This window comes from Rhinolophus hipposideros, assembly GCF_964194185.1.
Source record: "Rhinolophus hipposideros genome assembly, chromosome: 5".
Classification (NCBI taxonomy): Eukaryota; Metazoa; Chordata; class Mammalia; order Chiroptera; family Rhinolophidae; genus Rhinolophus; species Rhinolophus hipposideros.
Window position 1 is genome coordinate 77,157,719 of NC_138051.1, and position 16,316 is coordinate 77,174,034.

General features: G+C 48.9%; 1 protein-coding gene across 7 annotated transcripts in view; it reads left to right on the plus strand.

Annotated features, from left to right (window-relative positions):
* RGS6 (regulator of G protein signaling 6) overlaps positions 1 to 16,316 on the plus strand; it is a 464,887-nt gene that overhangs the window by 442,120 nt on the left and 6,451 nt on the right. For 3 of the 7 annotated variants that reach the window (XM_081050404.1, XM_081050405.1, XM_081050403.1), the window contains one exon: positions 9,918 to 9,984. The exons of 3 other annotated variants lie outside the window; for them this stretch is intronic. In XM_081050404.1, coding sequence (XP_080906530.1) covers positions 9,918 to 9,984 — 67 coding nt within the window. Of the gene's footprint in view, positions 1 to 9,249; positions 9,419 to 9,917; positions 9,985 to 16,316 lie in introns of those variants that run through there. One more of the 7 variants, XM_081050409.1, reaches the window with a different exon arrangement.

Below are 16,316 nucleotides of genomic sequence, written 5' to 3' on the forward strand. Positions count from 1 at the left end.
TCCTCATGAGAAGTCAGAACTTGCAGAATACAAGACCTGCTGGTCCCCTGTCCGTCTTCATGGCTGGTTTGCCATGGCCACATGGCTTCGCACACCAAGAAGTTTCCACAGGCTGTCACAGGTAGGGTTGCCAGGTGGGAATTCCCACCCATTCTCAGGAATTTTTTTGGCTTTCCCATTCCTGAATTCCAAGAAAAGTTGGTCGGGAAATTGGGAAAATCGGCTCCTTGAACCCAGGTGGTTGGTAGTATCTGCCGTTACTTTGTGGAAACGATTCATCATGAAGAAGAGAAAACAGTTTATATCTCAGGATTCAGGAAAGGGAAATTGAAAAAAAAAATTCTGAGAACTGGCGGGAATTCCCGCCTGAAAACCCTAGTCATAGGCAAGGCCTATGGGAGGCCCTCCACCCATGATGGCCCGATAGCGAGTGAAGGAAGCCCATTCCTCTCTGTCCCTTTTGAGGCCTCGATGCAATAGGTGGAAGATGTTCAGGGATTTTGTTGACAAGCCCAGAGTGTACTGTGAGGGAGCTTGGACTGTTGGTATAAACTCAGAAAGCAGAACTCTCGTAGCCCCATGGAAGCCCTTCGGGTGGACCACGTGGGCTGAGGGTGTAAGAGAGGAAGACTGGTATTCAGAAGAGACATCCACACATCTCCAAGCTGCTTCATGAGGTGTGGGTATCAGGAAAGGCAAAAATGATCTCAACAAAGCTTTGTAAAGAGTATTTATTGATGTCCCTTCATCCCAGAAGTGGTGTTGGTTCAGTGGTTCTCCAAAGATTGTTAATAGTGTTTGGAACCAAAAAGCACCAGACACCTTCCCAGCATCTGAAATGTGCATATGGGAGCACTTCCAGAGATGTTTTCAGGGCCAGCTGAAGGAGAAAAATTTCCCAGGCTCCTGAGATTTTTGGCATCTATGTGATAAAAGGCCCAAACTTTAAAAAAACACACACACACACACACACACCCTAAACTCCCTGCTATTCTTTTTGAAAACTGGTGCATTCTGATCTTTTAGTTCCTGTGGTGGCAGTGGAGATGCATTTGCACTGACCCATCCATGTTCCTGTGCTCTTGGAATAACACCACATCCGCCCAAGAAGTGGCTACGTTTGAGGGAATGGCCCATGGTTGTAGAACAATGGAAACTCTCAGCGTGATTTGAGGCTGAAACCCAAAAACTTGGTCTCAACAGCCCAGGGTTCTAATCAAATGAATTAGCCAACCAACCAATATGTCTTATAATTTGATAGCCATCTTCTAGATGTAATATACATAAAGTGCTTGATTTCTGTAAAAGAAAGTCTACATGAATATTTCATCTGCTACAAACTGTTAACTATAAAGCTCAACGAAGAGCTAGTTCAATAGTGTTCTCATGGTGCTGGGAAGTATGTGTGAAAAGGCCATCTATGTCATGGGGCTAATAATGGAAAAATGGAGGAGTGAAGCTGGGCAGCTCATGGATCAAGGATGTGAGGCAAACTGCCACGTAGAACTAATTGGTGGCAAGAAACGTGGATCTGGTGGTTGGTTAGCTCAGTCAGCTAGCTTCTTATCAAGACCGAATCTGAATCCAGAGTTTCTCCCATGCCTGTGTCCTTTCTTTCTTGGTAAAGGAGAAACATTTTGAGAAGGCAGATGGTTCTTTCCAAGTCTCAGGTATGTCATGCCCCCTTTTACATGAGATTCCCGGGGAATAGTGTAGTGCAGTTCAGGGAAGCTGCTAGGCCTTGCAACGCCCCATGAGAGGCCGTCCTGTGTGAGCTTCTCCTTCCAATGGAATTTTCATCCTGAGTCACCCAGAACTTGAACGTACAAAGAAAATGTCTAGAGATATGCTGTGTCAAGCATTGGATACTTGGACGGATTGGAGCCACCAAGACTGCATGAAGCCCCCTGCTTATTTGACAGGGAAGGCCTAGGTTGAGAACCAAACATAACTGAAAGTCCATGGCACAGTGCAACTAGCCCATATTACACCTTTATTCAAAACAGAAAACAGGACTCCCTCTGATGGGCCCAGCTCCCCAGATGCGCAGCTGGCCAAGCAAAGCACAGGCTGGATTTCAGCTCCTTGACCCTCAGCTTTCCAGGTGCAGTGAATGACTCACACCAGTGTACACAGTGGCCCTGGTCTGAGGGGCGTCAGTCTCAGGAAGAGCTGTAACATATAGAAGCTTCTCAAGGGTGGCGGGGGCAGACGTGGCCTCAGGTCAAATGAATGGAGCCTATCTCTCCCTAGTCCTGCCCCCTGGGAAGCTTCCTTTCAGGGTGGCTGTAAACCAGGAAAGCCATAGTAGGAAACATCTGGTGGATCATTGTGGGTTGCCTTTACATCACCTGCCATCTCTTCTTCAGGTTCTTTGGTGGGAAGTCGTAGGCGTTACTAACTGGGGGAGGAGGAGGGTTCCAAACTAAAGACCGCTTCCTACTGCTCAGTGCCGACCAGCTTGCCATTCCCCACCATCCTCCCGGTTTTGTGGATGACAGATGAGGGTATGAGAGTAGCTAGAGAGCTACAGGGCTCATGCTCCCAGTCTCTCTCTTAGACGCACTCATTCCTTCAGGGTCTAGCAAAAGTGGGGAGGCCTCTCCAGGGGCTGACTCTGGCATACAGGACCAAGGGGATGAATGGGAGGAGGGCAAGAGGAAGCAGAGGACCTTTAGCCAAGGCTCAACAGCAGCAATTAGATTGTCCCTTTTAGGATGGTGGCCAAAGTCATCCAGTGAAAACTCTAGCCTAGGAAGGAGACGCTATAGAAAGTCCCCTGCTCCTGTGTACAGTTCCACTGAGTGGTGGCACTCATATTAGGAGAAATGGCAGCCCCACCTGATGCTGGCAATTAGGCTTGCTGCACACCGTCGCCGGGGAGCTGAGTTGAATCCTCCATTGTCCTCTTGAGAGCCCCATCAGCTGTAGCCGTGGGCTCCAAAAACGGAAAACGGAGTTGCTGGTGCCTACGCAAGCACAGGAGGCCACAAAGGGGAGCCGAGATGAGGATCAGAACAAGGGCCAGGGGTGTTCATTCCCCTCCTAAGAGAACATCACAGCTGAGCTTTGTTGAGGTGCTCCTTAGAATTAAGACAGCAAGGGCCCAGGGTTGAGGGGGCCCTGATATGTGCCGAGTGGCATCTCTGCCACAGGCGTTTCTGTTTTGCCTGCCAAGGAATGCAGCAGGAAAGTCACATGGAGACCAGGAAGCTCTGGGAGCCAGCTGTCACCCACCCTCTCCTATTCCTCCCTCCCCAGCCGAAAGCTAATGAGAGCTAAAACGTCAGCAGCTCACCCACTCCCCTGCCCCCTTCCAGGCAACGCTGCAGGAAGAAACTCCCAGATGCTGAACCGGAAGTGACTGCTGAGGCTCCTGGCAGGCGAGGCTGAGGGCAGATAACCAGGACACTCAGCAAACCTGGCATGAGCAGCTCCTTCCTGGAGGAGGTTGTCTCCCCTCCCCCTCAGCCATGCATGCTAATGGGATGAGTTCTTAAATACCTAGACCCAGCAGAACCCCCAGAGGGTTTTGACTTCAGTTGAAAAAATGCTTTTAGACCTCCAGCAAGGGACAATTGGCTAAAAATCTTTACACAGGGTTGGTGCTGATTGCAAATAGTCCTTATGCTCCTTTGGGACTACTGGGTCACAGACTAGACTGCCAGCCTCTCCCATCTCAGAGCCCTGAGAGCTAGTGGTAGTGAAACCCTGGTCTGCCTGGAGAGGGAGATGGACTTCCATAACATTATTTGGAAGTGAAAGCATGGAAATCTGCCTGTTTGGGATAGCAAGGACTTCTGGGATTCTGTGAAGCTCCTCAGCAGCCCCCATTTGAATGGCTCCTGCTTCCAGCCTCGGCTTACTAGCTGTGTGACTGGAGGCACTCACTAGCCCTCTCTGAGTGCTGGTTTTCTCCTTGTTTAATGGCTTGGACTACATCATCTCTATGGATTGTTTCAGCTGGTAGTGTCTACAGGCCTGTGCTTCTCTCTGTCCTGAGATTTCTGAGCTGTTTTAATCATCCCTCAGAAAGAGACAGGAGATGCTTTCCTGCCCAGGAAAGTAACTGCCAGCCTTTGATGCCAGGAAATAAGCCATGGATAGAACTGGGTTGGGTTTGTATTTAAAATCCTTCCACAAGGATTTGAGGATAAAGTGCCAGAACTAAGGGTGCCACAGGCTGTCTAAGCCACAGGCTTGCTCCCTCCATTGCTCAGGTTCCCCTCTCACACCTGGAGGGCAACTTTGCCAGTTCTGCAGCCCCTGTCTTTCTGGGTTGGCCACCCAGCCTGGTGTGCATTGGGAGGTGGGGGTGAGGTCAGCTGGGCAGAAGAGTGGGCTCCACTTTGGGTGCTGCCACATCCCAGGGCATTGTGGGGCAGGGGAAGGAATGAAATGTGAGCCTTTGGGGGCCTCAGCATCACTCTGCCGCTCACTTGCCACCAGACTTTCTGGTCCCCTGAAGAATTCTGGGCCAGTTTGCCACTGTCCTCTCTTAGAGCTGGGCAAGACGACGGTAGAGAGTCTGTGTAATAATCCTGGTTACAGTCAGTGGTAGATTAGGTCTCCTCTGATCTCTATCCTTCTCGCACTGTCTTGGCTCCAGGTGAAGTTTGCAAAAGCATATTTAATGTTATAATTTTGTAGCTGAAAAATGAAAATATCTATTTTTTATTTAAAAAATCTATAAAATGTAAGACAACAGAATCAGTTTGGCTATTGGGATACGGGGAAGACTAAGTGATGAAGTATTCTCGATGGTGGGGATGGTGGGTCTTCCCAAAACTTGGGATGGTCAGAGGTTTTCATTTTTGAGAAACTCAGCCCTAGACCCTGCCACTCTTTTGGAAGGAGGATTACACCCCCTCCCCAGTTGTTGCAGCTTGTGGTTCAACCTGTCAACCAAAAGCAGCTAAAAACACCCTCCCCATGGAGTGCCACTCAGAGAAAAAAAAAGCAGCAGTGACTCAGCCTCCCACATGTGGGGACACATAGGGCGAGCATGGCTCTGCAGAGCTTCTCCCTGCCTCCTCTCACCGGCCCTTCCTCTCCCCCCACCCAGGCCCTCTGCTGCCTTCCCCAGACCCCAATGTGCCAAGCAGTCAAGAGAAAATCAAAGTCCTCTGAGGCAGAAAGGCACAGCTGTGTGTTTACAGCCACTGATTCAGATCCAAATCTCATCCCCTGCCAGTCTCCGCAAGGCAGGCTGGAGGCAAACTGTGTGTGTGTGTGCGCCAGGCAGGAATCTATTTCGGGAGGTGACCTGCAGCCCTTTGCCATAGCAGAGCCTTCCTCCCACTCCCCAACCCCCACTGAGGCAAGACGTCCTTCTAGAAGGAGCTCTCACTTTAGAAGTGGCTGATGGCGTTGTGGGATTTCAGCCTGTTCCTTGTCACTTGTCCAGTCAGACTGCTGGCACCTGTCCCCAGGCAGCCACACAGGAAAGCCATGGGCTCCCATCTGTCCAGTGAGGAGACAGAGAGTGAAGGTGGCTGTGGAGCCCTCAGCAGGATGGACAGCGGGAAGTGCAAACCACTCAGGGGACAGGACGCCCACTTCTGCAAAGGGCAGAATCCCCCTCAGTCCTGTCAGAGAAGCAGCAGCGCCATCCAAGGGGCAGGAGAGAGAAACCTCCAACTGTTCATTAGTCAGACTTTGGAACAGAAGGAACCTAGGAAGGAGACAAAGCTACCAAAGTCAAGGTCAGGGTGAAGAGACCCAACTCTGCCTGTGTCCAAACTGGAGAGTTAGACGTCAGACAGCTCAAAGGTCTAAGGACTTCGAAGGCTGAGAAATAAGACCGCCATGGCGTTTCCCCCAAAATGAGCTCCTGGTGAAAAAAAAAAAAAAAAAAAAAGAAAACAAAAACACCTCAGAGTCTTCCCTTTTTTAAAGCAGCAAATGAGTATCTTTGGTTGAAATTGAGTTTGGGAAGCATGGCATTCTGGAAGGAAGACAAGATACCAATCCATATGAAAGAACAATCTGTAAGACATTGCTATGAAGCAGAATGCTAAATGGGACACTGCAGGGAGCTGAGAAGAGCTCATAGCAGTGGGATTTTCAGTTTAGTGATGTTGCCCAAAGGCCAATGAGAGAAAGACCCTTGGATATTTGATGGCTCCCCAGCGGATGGGATGGTAGACAGAGTTGGGAGTGCGTAGCCACCCCAGCAGTCCAGAGTGAGTGGACATTTCTCGATTTTTCCAGACAAAGCTCAACGAATGGGGAAAAGACATAGGGAGGGTCACTCTACTGAAGCATATTCCGACAGTAGCAACAGTAGCATATGTCACCTCAAGAGATAGTGAGCTCCCTGGAAACCCGCAGAAGCTGAATGGCCAAGGACATTGTAAAGGAGTTTTCTGATTGGATTTCATCATCTCTTCCAGCTGAAATCCTCTGATACATTAAATATTTGTTAAATGGATCCTATGGCATTTTATTCTGTGGTTTATAAATACGCCATGGGAAATGAGAATGGATCCTATGGAGGGAGTTTGCTGGGACTGAGGAGAGGAATCCAAGAGTCAGATTAGACTCTGCCTTGAGGGGAAAAAAGCCAGATGATGACAGTCAAAGCAAGGGAAACTGTCAGGAGTGGAATTACTGCCCTTTGCACGTCATCGTCGCCTTTTGGGTTTTTTGTTTTGTTCTGTTCAAAGCCAATCCTGCTGCTGCAGCTGAGCTCTGGGCAACAGGGCTCTCTCTCTGAATGTGTAAAGGGAGGTGAGTGAGCAGAGGACCTAGGAGCCTGTTGGCACAGGGAGGCTGAGCAGCTGTAGTGCAATAGAACTGAACACAGCTGGGGTGGGCATGTATGTGGGGCACCCTGGCTCTGCATTGGAGAAAGCTTGGCTTGCCATCATTCCCACCCAGAAAAGGTGTTGTGTTAAAAGCAGAAAAAATGATAACGTCAGTTGCAGATCTCAGGTGGGCCAGCTGGCACCAAAAACGTCTCAGCCTGTCTAGGAGCAGAACATGCCCCCATAGGCCTTAGACCAAGGAGGAACTACCCTCCTTGGCCGCCTCCTCCTGGGCTCTGCCTAGAGGACTCATCTTCAACCCAACTCAGGAAGGGAAGGGCTCTCATGTCACATTCTTTCCAGCTGTCCTGAGGACCAACCTGGGTGCAAATGGTACTCTCTCCCCTCTCTTGGGCTTCACTACTGCTGCTTTCAACTCATCACGGAATTGTATAATTATGGTGATTATAGCTTATGGCTTTTTTCCTCTTCTCATCTTTTGCTTTCAAATTGTTTGAGGCCTCTCATTAAACATGGCGATCCCGGTAAAGTCAGCAAAGTTTTAATCAGGCATTTTTTAAAGCTAAAGATTGTAACCATATTCTCTCAGACTGTCCTTTAAAACTCAGTCAGACATAATTGGTGTCTGGATATAAGAGGTAGAGAAGAAAGGAATGGGGATCCAGGGTACACCCATACTTTTTCACAGGTGTTGGAGAACCATTTTCCACCCTGCCCCCTGGCCTTTCTCATTTGCACCAAGAGCATGGTGCATCTGAACCCCCACGCCTAATGGAAAAAGACAGACTAGGATGGAAAAAGTCAAGCAGGGATCAAGGGCCTGGCCTTTCCATCATAGCACATTAAGTTGGGAAGTGGAGATGGAGCAGCCAATGAAAAATTCAACCCAACCTTGTAATCTGCAGCAAAACCAGTGAGGAAATTTGGATGGGTTCTCTCTCTTGGATGATACTGAAAGGTTCCCGGGCATCCGTAATTCTAAATATATAAAGGAGTGAACCATTAGCATCTCTGAGTGATCACTGTCCAGCATCCATAAGCTTGATGGTGGTTTCCTTGGTAATGACACAGCTGCAGAGCCCATCACTTGCAAGCTCTCAGTCGTAGCTTTCATGAATTGTTTCTAGGGACCTTACAAGAATCAATAGGAAGATGTGCGGGTAGGGTGGTGGCCACCAGAGCCCCCGACCTGCCCTTCAGCAGCTTCACTCAGGTTTGGTGACATGGTGCCCTTTCTTTCTATACTCCCAGGACCACACAGATAATGTACAGCGAGGTGCATCTCGCACAGGCCATAGTGCATTTTGAGAGGCTCCAATTCCTCATGTCTGCCTGTCCTGAGCCATCCAGACTCTCCTTATTCTGTCAGTAGCTAGCCACATGAGGTATGACTGAGCACTACCAACCACTCAGGGTAAAAGTTGTCGAAAACCTGGCAGCAACATTTCCCCCAACTGCATTCTCATCCCTGCTAAAGCTTTGCCCACTGAGAACAATGTGTCTTTCCCCACTAGAATGTAGAGAAGTAGGCTGAATTAGAGACAGACAGCCCCAGTTGAATTCTATTTCTCCACCTGCTATTGGAATGAGACCCTGGCAAGTTGCTCACTTGCCCGATGGGTGTAATGAAGCCTAGTGCGTGGAGTGGTTGTTGGCACTAAATGAGGGCATGACAGCAGTGGCTGCCATTTTCAGGGGCACTCCATGTTAAACTATGGGTGTCTGAGTCATGCTGAGTTTGGCCTGTGAGGGACTTTGACTCTACTCCCGCTATACCACTTAACCTAGGTAACTCAGTTTCCTCATCTGTAAAAGAGAGATAAGAATAAATGATTATGTGTGAAAAAATACACAAGGTGCTTAGCACAGTGTTTGTAGTGTATGTGCTCAAGCCTAGCTCTTTGTATTGTTGTTTTATTATTGTGATGTTATCTGCAGCCCATGCTTAGCTCTTATTACCTTATTTAATTTCCAATAATATTCTGTGAGGTGGGTCTCATTCTACTTATTTTGCAATTGAGACAGGGAGGTGGGTATTTCATAGTGTATGACAATGTGTGCAAAGCACATTTATTTATTACAGTGACCAGCTCAATGAGCTGCTCAATAAGTGGTAGCTGTTATTATTGGCTTATTTTTAAAGTCGACCCAGAGAGCTGATTTCTCTGCTTTCCCTGGGAATGGAGGGACTCTGGTGTCCAGCAGGCCAGCTTCTGCCCTGTGGTCAATTTCCCAGGGTCCCTAAGCACTTCCTGGGAAGTCGTGGGAGCTGTGGGGCTCATAGCTGTCAGGAAAATGTTGCATACAATGTCAGGATCTAGCATTTGCCTCCTACGGAGGTGCAGGACCCTAAGACGCCTCCTGCCTCCAGACTCAGATCAGGAATAGTTCTCCCCATAACAGGACCATGAAATCCAATCCTCCAGATGTAGCACTCGGCCCAGCAGAAGCCTCATTCCCAGTAACCCTCTCCTTTCAGTTGTCTGCCTGCCTGGAGCTACCTTGAGCAATACAGCCTCACCACGCCCAGTTGCTCCATCTGCCGGATCCACAAAGGCGTCTCTTTTTTAACCGCGTACTACCAGGTGGGGTTGTTAGAGGAGTCAGGGACAGGTGGCAGGGGATGCTTTGAAATCCCAGTAAACCAGAGCCCTGGGGGGCATACTCCTACTGCTTGCAATACTGACAGAAACAGAAGTGGAGAGGTCATTTCCACTGATATGAATGGCTTTTTCCTGGGGAGAATTCAGGTTTTGTATATGTATCTTAAGGTAAATTAAGATTTGCAGTGTTGGTCCAAGATTGGCATCTTTGGAGCCTGATGTTAGAGCTCTACAGCCAATCACGTGTTTGCTTATGCACCTTGCATGAGATGCTTACGTACGTGCCTGTGGCATAAACGTGCACATGAACGTGTGCACAGCTGTACACACAGTACATGTGCTGCCTGCCTGAGAGATGCCTCCGTGTTCAGTGTATGGCACGTGTGTAACAAGCTGCAGACCTGCATGTCGTCTGCCCATGGATTGCATGCCCACTGCAGCTGTGTGCGTGTCTGGGTAGGGGCTCCCCTAAAGCCTCAGGTCTTCATGGTTTCAGCTGGATAAGTTATTCTTCGCTTCCCTTCCTAAAAACACAATTGCCTAGTGCTGCTGGCGCAGAGTCAGAATGGCCGCTGCATTTCACCCCCGAGGTGGCTTCCTTCCAGCAGTGGGTGAGTGACTCCGGCGTCCGCACTCTCTAACCTTCTTTGGGATCCTTCTGCACAGAAGGTGCTTCCAAATCCAGAAGAAATGATCTGTTTGTCCGTGGCGTCGTCCCTGCCCACCACTCCTGTTCTCACACCCTCATTCCATGGTCAGTGGCACCCATTTTTGGTGTCCCCGTTTTTCCTGCCCATTTTTTGCATTCATAGTATTTTCTTCCTAAGAAACAAGGAGCTGAGGGGTCCAGAAATGACACTGAGATGAGTCTGTTGTCCCAGAGGCAAAGTACAAATAATGTCTTTAGGTGTTGATCCTAAAACTCGCTTCTCCTGGACCCCTAGCAGAGAGGACAGAAATGCCCACCATCTTCGAAGATGCTTTTAAATCCAACAGTAGCATCCTTAGGCTTCGTCTCCCAGATACAGATTCCACAGTCCTTCTTCCGTGGCCAGGCCAAGTCCTGTGGGAAACTTGGTGATCTCTCATTCTATATAGTTGGTTCTCATTGGAGTAAGGCAGCTCTGCCTGCCCCGCCATAGAGGAGAAGGCTGGGCAGTCACCCATCCACTGCCCCAGAGGGACGAAAAGCATCACAGCAACATGTGAAAAGCATCTGTAGGGAAGTAAGAAGGTTCTCTGTGGCCTGGAATTCCATTGACCCAAGTTTCTATCCAGAGATCTCTTGAAAAATGCTGCCTGACCTGTCCCCTGCTGCACTTTTTCAGGTTAGAACTACATGACTGATAGATGCCTGCTGAACTGCATTCCTGGCGGTAGGGAGGAAAGAGGAACGAGCCAGCACTCTTTGCATAGGTATCCAAAGGGACAAGGACATTCACAGAATTGTGCTTCCGGGCGGTGGGGGGGTAGAGAGCATGGCTCTGCCTTGTGCCTCCAGTGCTCTGCCTTGGCAGCTGGCTTCACCAAGGACCCCGACCGATGGACATGCTTTGGGTGAACATATTTGCAGGAGATGAGAAGTGCCCTTAGGAGGGTGGACTTAGAGTCCTCGGGAGAATCACATAGTGCCAAGCAAGTGACTCCTCCTGCTGTCTCCTCCACTGAACTTCAGCAGCACTCTCCCCTCCAGCGATAGTCAGGGGTCACTTGAACTTCCTAGCTGGAAAAAAGGTAGGATCAAGTTGTTACCAATAGCAACACAGCCATGTCCCTGTTTCCTTGAGTCTTTTGGCCTCTGCCTAATGTGGAGTGAACCAGAGTTGAGGTGCCAAAGTGCATTTGGGGAGGAGGAGAGGAAGAGACAGGCATTGCACAGGCTACCAGAAGGCACGCTACTGAGGGGCCTTCCGAGCAGAATGCCTGCCTCCACTCCACTCCTGAGTCCACCAAGGACTTCCTGCAAGCTGGCTGTAGAAAGAACATCGGCATTGTTCAGTCAGAACTAGAGGCAGGGCATCAGAAAGAACCGGTAGTAAAAGGGGGGCATTTCTCCTGCACCCGGAGAAAAAGCAACAGGAAAGTGGGAATGCACAACCTGGAAAGGAGACTGGGGTGTCTGTGCCTGGGCATTGTGCCACCAGCGTCGGACACAGGTGCCGAGCCCTTGTCACTCCTGGCATGCCTGCCTGGTTCCAGATTTGTCCAAAGGTTGCCCTGCTGGAGACCATGAAGGACAGCCTCCCACCACCCACCAAAACTAACAGGCAGAGGCTGTCCTTTGCAAAGAGCCCTCTAAGTGGTGAGCATCAAGGGAGGCAGAAGTCAGAGATGCCAGGGACACCCTGCATTAAGTACTTGGTTCTCATTGGAGTAAGGCAGCTCTGCCTGCCCCTCCTTAGAAAGGTAAACATCACACTTGTATCTCTCCTCTCTAGGACAGTTGCTGTGGGGCTCCCAGAGGAGCCAGCACTGATAACACAGGGTCACAAACAGAAGTGGTAGCTTCACCTGGTCTGTCCAGCAGCCACCACTTCAAAGCCGTGTGCACCAAGCTCAGTGCAATAGCTAAAGTCTTGCTTTGCCAGGCTTGCCAGCCAGAAGGTGGCACCTTCTCTATCTCAGGAGTCCCAAATACAATGAGGAAAAGCACCTCAGGCAGAGCAGAGTGCCTAAGAGGGTCTCAGGCGTGCCCAAGAACGGAAGCTTCTTTCTCACTGAGGTTGAGAAAATCACCCTGTTCTGCCCAGAGAGGTCTCCGGGTGTGAGTGGACGTGGAGTTCTTAGTCCCTGAGCGTTTCCATCTGCCTCTTTCCTTGAGAGTGATGGTCACGTATAACGTAGAAGGTGTATGGAGCATAAAGACCAACCCACTCAGCTCTGCCACTGACTAGCTGAATGCTCTCAGGCAAGTGGCTTGAGGTCTATTTGGCCTGTCTCCTCATCTGTCCAGTGTGGGGTGAAGTAATACCTAACTGGCAAGGGTGGTATGGACATCAGCACAGGGTCTGTCAAATGTCTGGTGCTGGAACACAATACTGCTCCATGTTCAATCAATGGGGACGGTTAGTAACTGTCCTTGGCAGCTGACCTGTGTCCTTGGTAATAGGACCATCCCCACCCTGCCACCATCAAGGTCTGGAGTTGAAGAGAAGGGCACTTGAGAAGGGAGGATACATGAGTTATTGATACCACCCCATTGGGCAGGAATAGGAAATTCAAAGAGAAAGTCTCTGGGAGATCAGGGGACAGGCTGGTCCTTTTACATTTAGTTCAGATAGGAGAGCCGGCAACTCACCTTTTCTAAATTATAATTTTTTAAAATAAAACAAAAAGCACTGATAGTTGCCAGTACAGTCTAGAGTAAAGTATCTGAACCTGCTTACGGTTCCAGTGACATTTTGTGGGAATGGCTTTCAGAGGCGTGGCTGGCAGATTCCATACACCCACCACTTATGTGACAAAACCTAGTTGTTTATACCACTGTGTATCAGATGGTGAGCTGTTGCAAAAGAATCCATTATTTTTATTTTGACCCTATTCCTTATTTTTTAACAAGCTTAAATGTATGCGAATGTATAGTATTAATTCTTCAGCCAGTGAACCTTTTTTTATTAATTCAATTTTCACCTATCTCTTGATTTTTGGGGGTGTTATTTTCTGTGTGTGGTATCTTATTTTTAAAAAGTCAAATAAAGAGAATATCTTAAAACCAAATACAATGCCCTTCAGCTCCTGAGAGAGATCAGAAAGCTTGGCCAGGACCTGGGAGTAACACAGGAATGGATCTTGCCACCGGGCTCCAGCCCCCCACTACAGAAGGGTGAGAATGCCAGAAGCAGCCTTGCCTGTTTCCCATGCTGCTCCAGCCTGGCTCTGCTGTGGATTAGCTGTGTGTAATCTTGGGCTTGTCCCATAACCTGATTTCCCCATTTCATCTGCCCCACCTTGCCTCACAAAGTTCAACAAAGGGTGATAAGAGATAGAGTTGAAAAGCTTTTCTGAAACTATTCCATATGCGGTATGGATTTTCCTACCATCTTCAGCCAGAGTTGCCCAGACCGCTAAACTATTCCCAAGCAAATGGCATCCTCTTCCCCAGTTTTAAACATCATCAAGAAAGGAGAGGCCATGGAATTCCTTATCCTCCCTTTTGAAGTCATTCTTTTTGGATTGCTCCGTGGAGAAGGGGCATCATGGGCACAACCTCCAGGGGTGTCACCCAAGGAAGTTAGGCAGGCAGGCCCTTGGCTTCTCCACTTACTGCTAAACCCCCGTCAGGGCCCTTACCTTTCCACCTGGCTCTTAGGTTCCTGACTGCTCTCCTCAGCAAGGTCCCCCAGGACTGTGATTCCACACATACTCATCATTTATGAACTTGAGCATCATCTACTCCTAGGTGACCTTCAGTCTTCTTGGGAGGACAGCTCATCTCTGGGGCCTCCCACTTCTTGTCTGCTGACATTACTGGGTGAGCTCTGTTCAACAAAGCACCACTTTTCATTAGCAAGGATGAAAAATGCCTGTGTGCCACAAGAAGGAGATCAGTTTGGATCAGTGGAGACTAGAAATAGTGTTCCGAATGAGTTGTGTTGCGAATTCTAGTTCTCCTACTGTGTTTCTCCGAAATTAAGACCTACCCAGACCATAGCTCTAATGTGCCTTTTGGAGCAAAAATTAATATAAGACCCGGTCTTATTTTACTGTAAGACAGGATCTATAATATAATACAATATAATACAATATAATATAATATAACATAACATAACATAATATAATGTATAATATAAAGAATATAAAACATAACATAATACCGGGTCTTACATTAATTTTTGCTCCAAAAGACGCATTAGAGCTGATGGTCCGGCTAGGTCTTATTTTCAGCGAACCACCGTAACAGAGGAATCTAGGTTTCTTGTATACCAGAGGGGAAGCTCTGAATTTAGCTAAAAGGCTAAGTTGCTGGAACAGCAATTAAAAAAGAGTGAAGAGTGGGACATTTCAAAGCAAAATGTGATAGCTAGGAATTTTTTCTCATCTTTTCTTTTTTCCTTTTGAGGTGTAATTACGTATGGCAAAACGAACAGATCAGAAATTTGTGATTCAATGAATTTGACAAGTATATGCACCGGGGTAACCTATATCTCATCACCCTAGAAAGTTCCCTCATACCCCTCTCCAGTCCATTTTGTTCCTCTCCCCCAGAGGCAAACATGGTTCATTTCTATCCCCGTAGCAACATGGATTTAGACTTGGTGGACTTGAGAGCTGTAACTTTGGTCTTAGGTCCTCTGAGCAAATCAGCAAGAGAATCTCATCAGCAGCTCAGATGTCTTTACCCCCTTAGCATTGAAAAGAGTCCTGCCTGAGGCCCTGGTGCTCGGCTCCACTGCCCCCAACATGCCATCTGACCCCAGGGCTACTTTCTGAGCCCAAAGAGTTTAGCATCAGTCTCCCAGGTAAGTGGCGACAGGTCTTGGTAACCGGATCATGCATGTGTGTGGATTGATACCTGCAGGTGCAATGCACAGAGGCACAGCACGTCAAGCAGCATGCTCCTTTTCCTTAAAGCAGCTCACAAAAGGGAGCTATTCCTTTTGCGCCGTTCCTTTTAGAAACAAAGGAGTCCGTGACCACCCTCTAGCCAGCTTCTAGCCGTCAAGATGGCCACAGAGCTGAAATGATTAGCTAGGGTAGAGGGTGGGACTTGAACGTGTGGGTGTTTGTGAGGCCAGCACTGAGCCCGTGGTCCATGCAACTGAAGGATCCCAAATTCCACTGGATTACACTTTGCCAAATGTCTCAAAGGTGAAAAGTGCTTTGTCTGTATACAAAGCTTTGGTGTCTCTGGAATGTACCTTCGGCAGCTCAGTTCTTAATCACTGTATATTTTTTCACTTGGACTAAAGCTGCCTGCTAATAGCATTTTCACCCACCTTCAGCTGCTTTGCTCAGCTACGTCAAGGCTTCAGGCTGAGCTGGCTGCTGCAGTTGCCTGGCGTTCCCAACTGACCAGCCCTGAGGAACACCACTCACTCACACCCTGAAAAAACAGCTCCCCCTGAAACTATGCAAGATGGCAGACAGAAGCGGAATGACCCCTCCCCTTACTATGTGTTTCCCACAGAATCCTCCAAACTGGAGGCAGGGATGGGAGTAAGGAGGAGGGGGAAGTGCCCCAAAGGTTCTGGCGGTTGCTCTCCTCTCTCTGGACGAGTAGGTAGCTCAGGAGCTCCCAGCAAGCCCATAGTAGCGTAGACCTTGGGGCAGCTCACTCTGAACACAGGTAGCCTCTGCTGTCAGATTTCACTTTGATCCCTGAAAACGACAGGAACCACCGCTCTTCAGAAGGGAGGCAGCTGCTGAGCCAGTGTGATTGCAGAATTTTCTTCCCCAAAGCCTGAAGCCAGGCATCTAGCCCTGCCTGCATCCTGCATGAGTAACTACCATCCGGCCTCACCCAGGAGGTCACTGCATAGAAGACAGATTGCAGCTGAGCTGAGTTACCCCTGCCACTGCCCGCCCCCCTGCTGCTCCAGCCCACCTGAACCCGTATGACCTCCTTTAGCAGCAGAATTGGCATTTGGTAAATGCGTGAGGTGAGCGCAGGAGCAGAGAGAGGGAGACAAAAATGCAAGGAGCACCACATGGATTGCTGAGAGGCTGGGAACAATCTCAAGGCATGTTCTCTAGGCTGGTCAGCTGCACCCCCACCCCCACCCTCCCAAGTCCGGAGAAATTGAAGCAGCTGGGGGAAGGGGAAGAGCAGGATTGATGGGTTGGCCACAGGTCCTTGGAGTCAGAGCTGTGAGGCTGAGCTCCAGGATTTAGGCAGGAAGAGATTAATTAGTGCCTCCAAGCTCAGCCCAGCCCACTCTGTAGAACTGCGAGGTATAGAGGATGGGGGGCCTCAGGGTCAAATTCAGCTAAAACAAATAGTCAC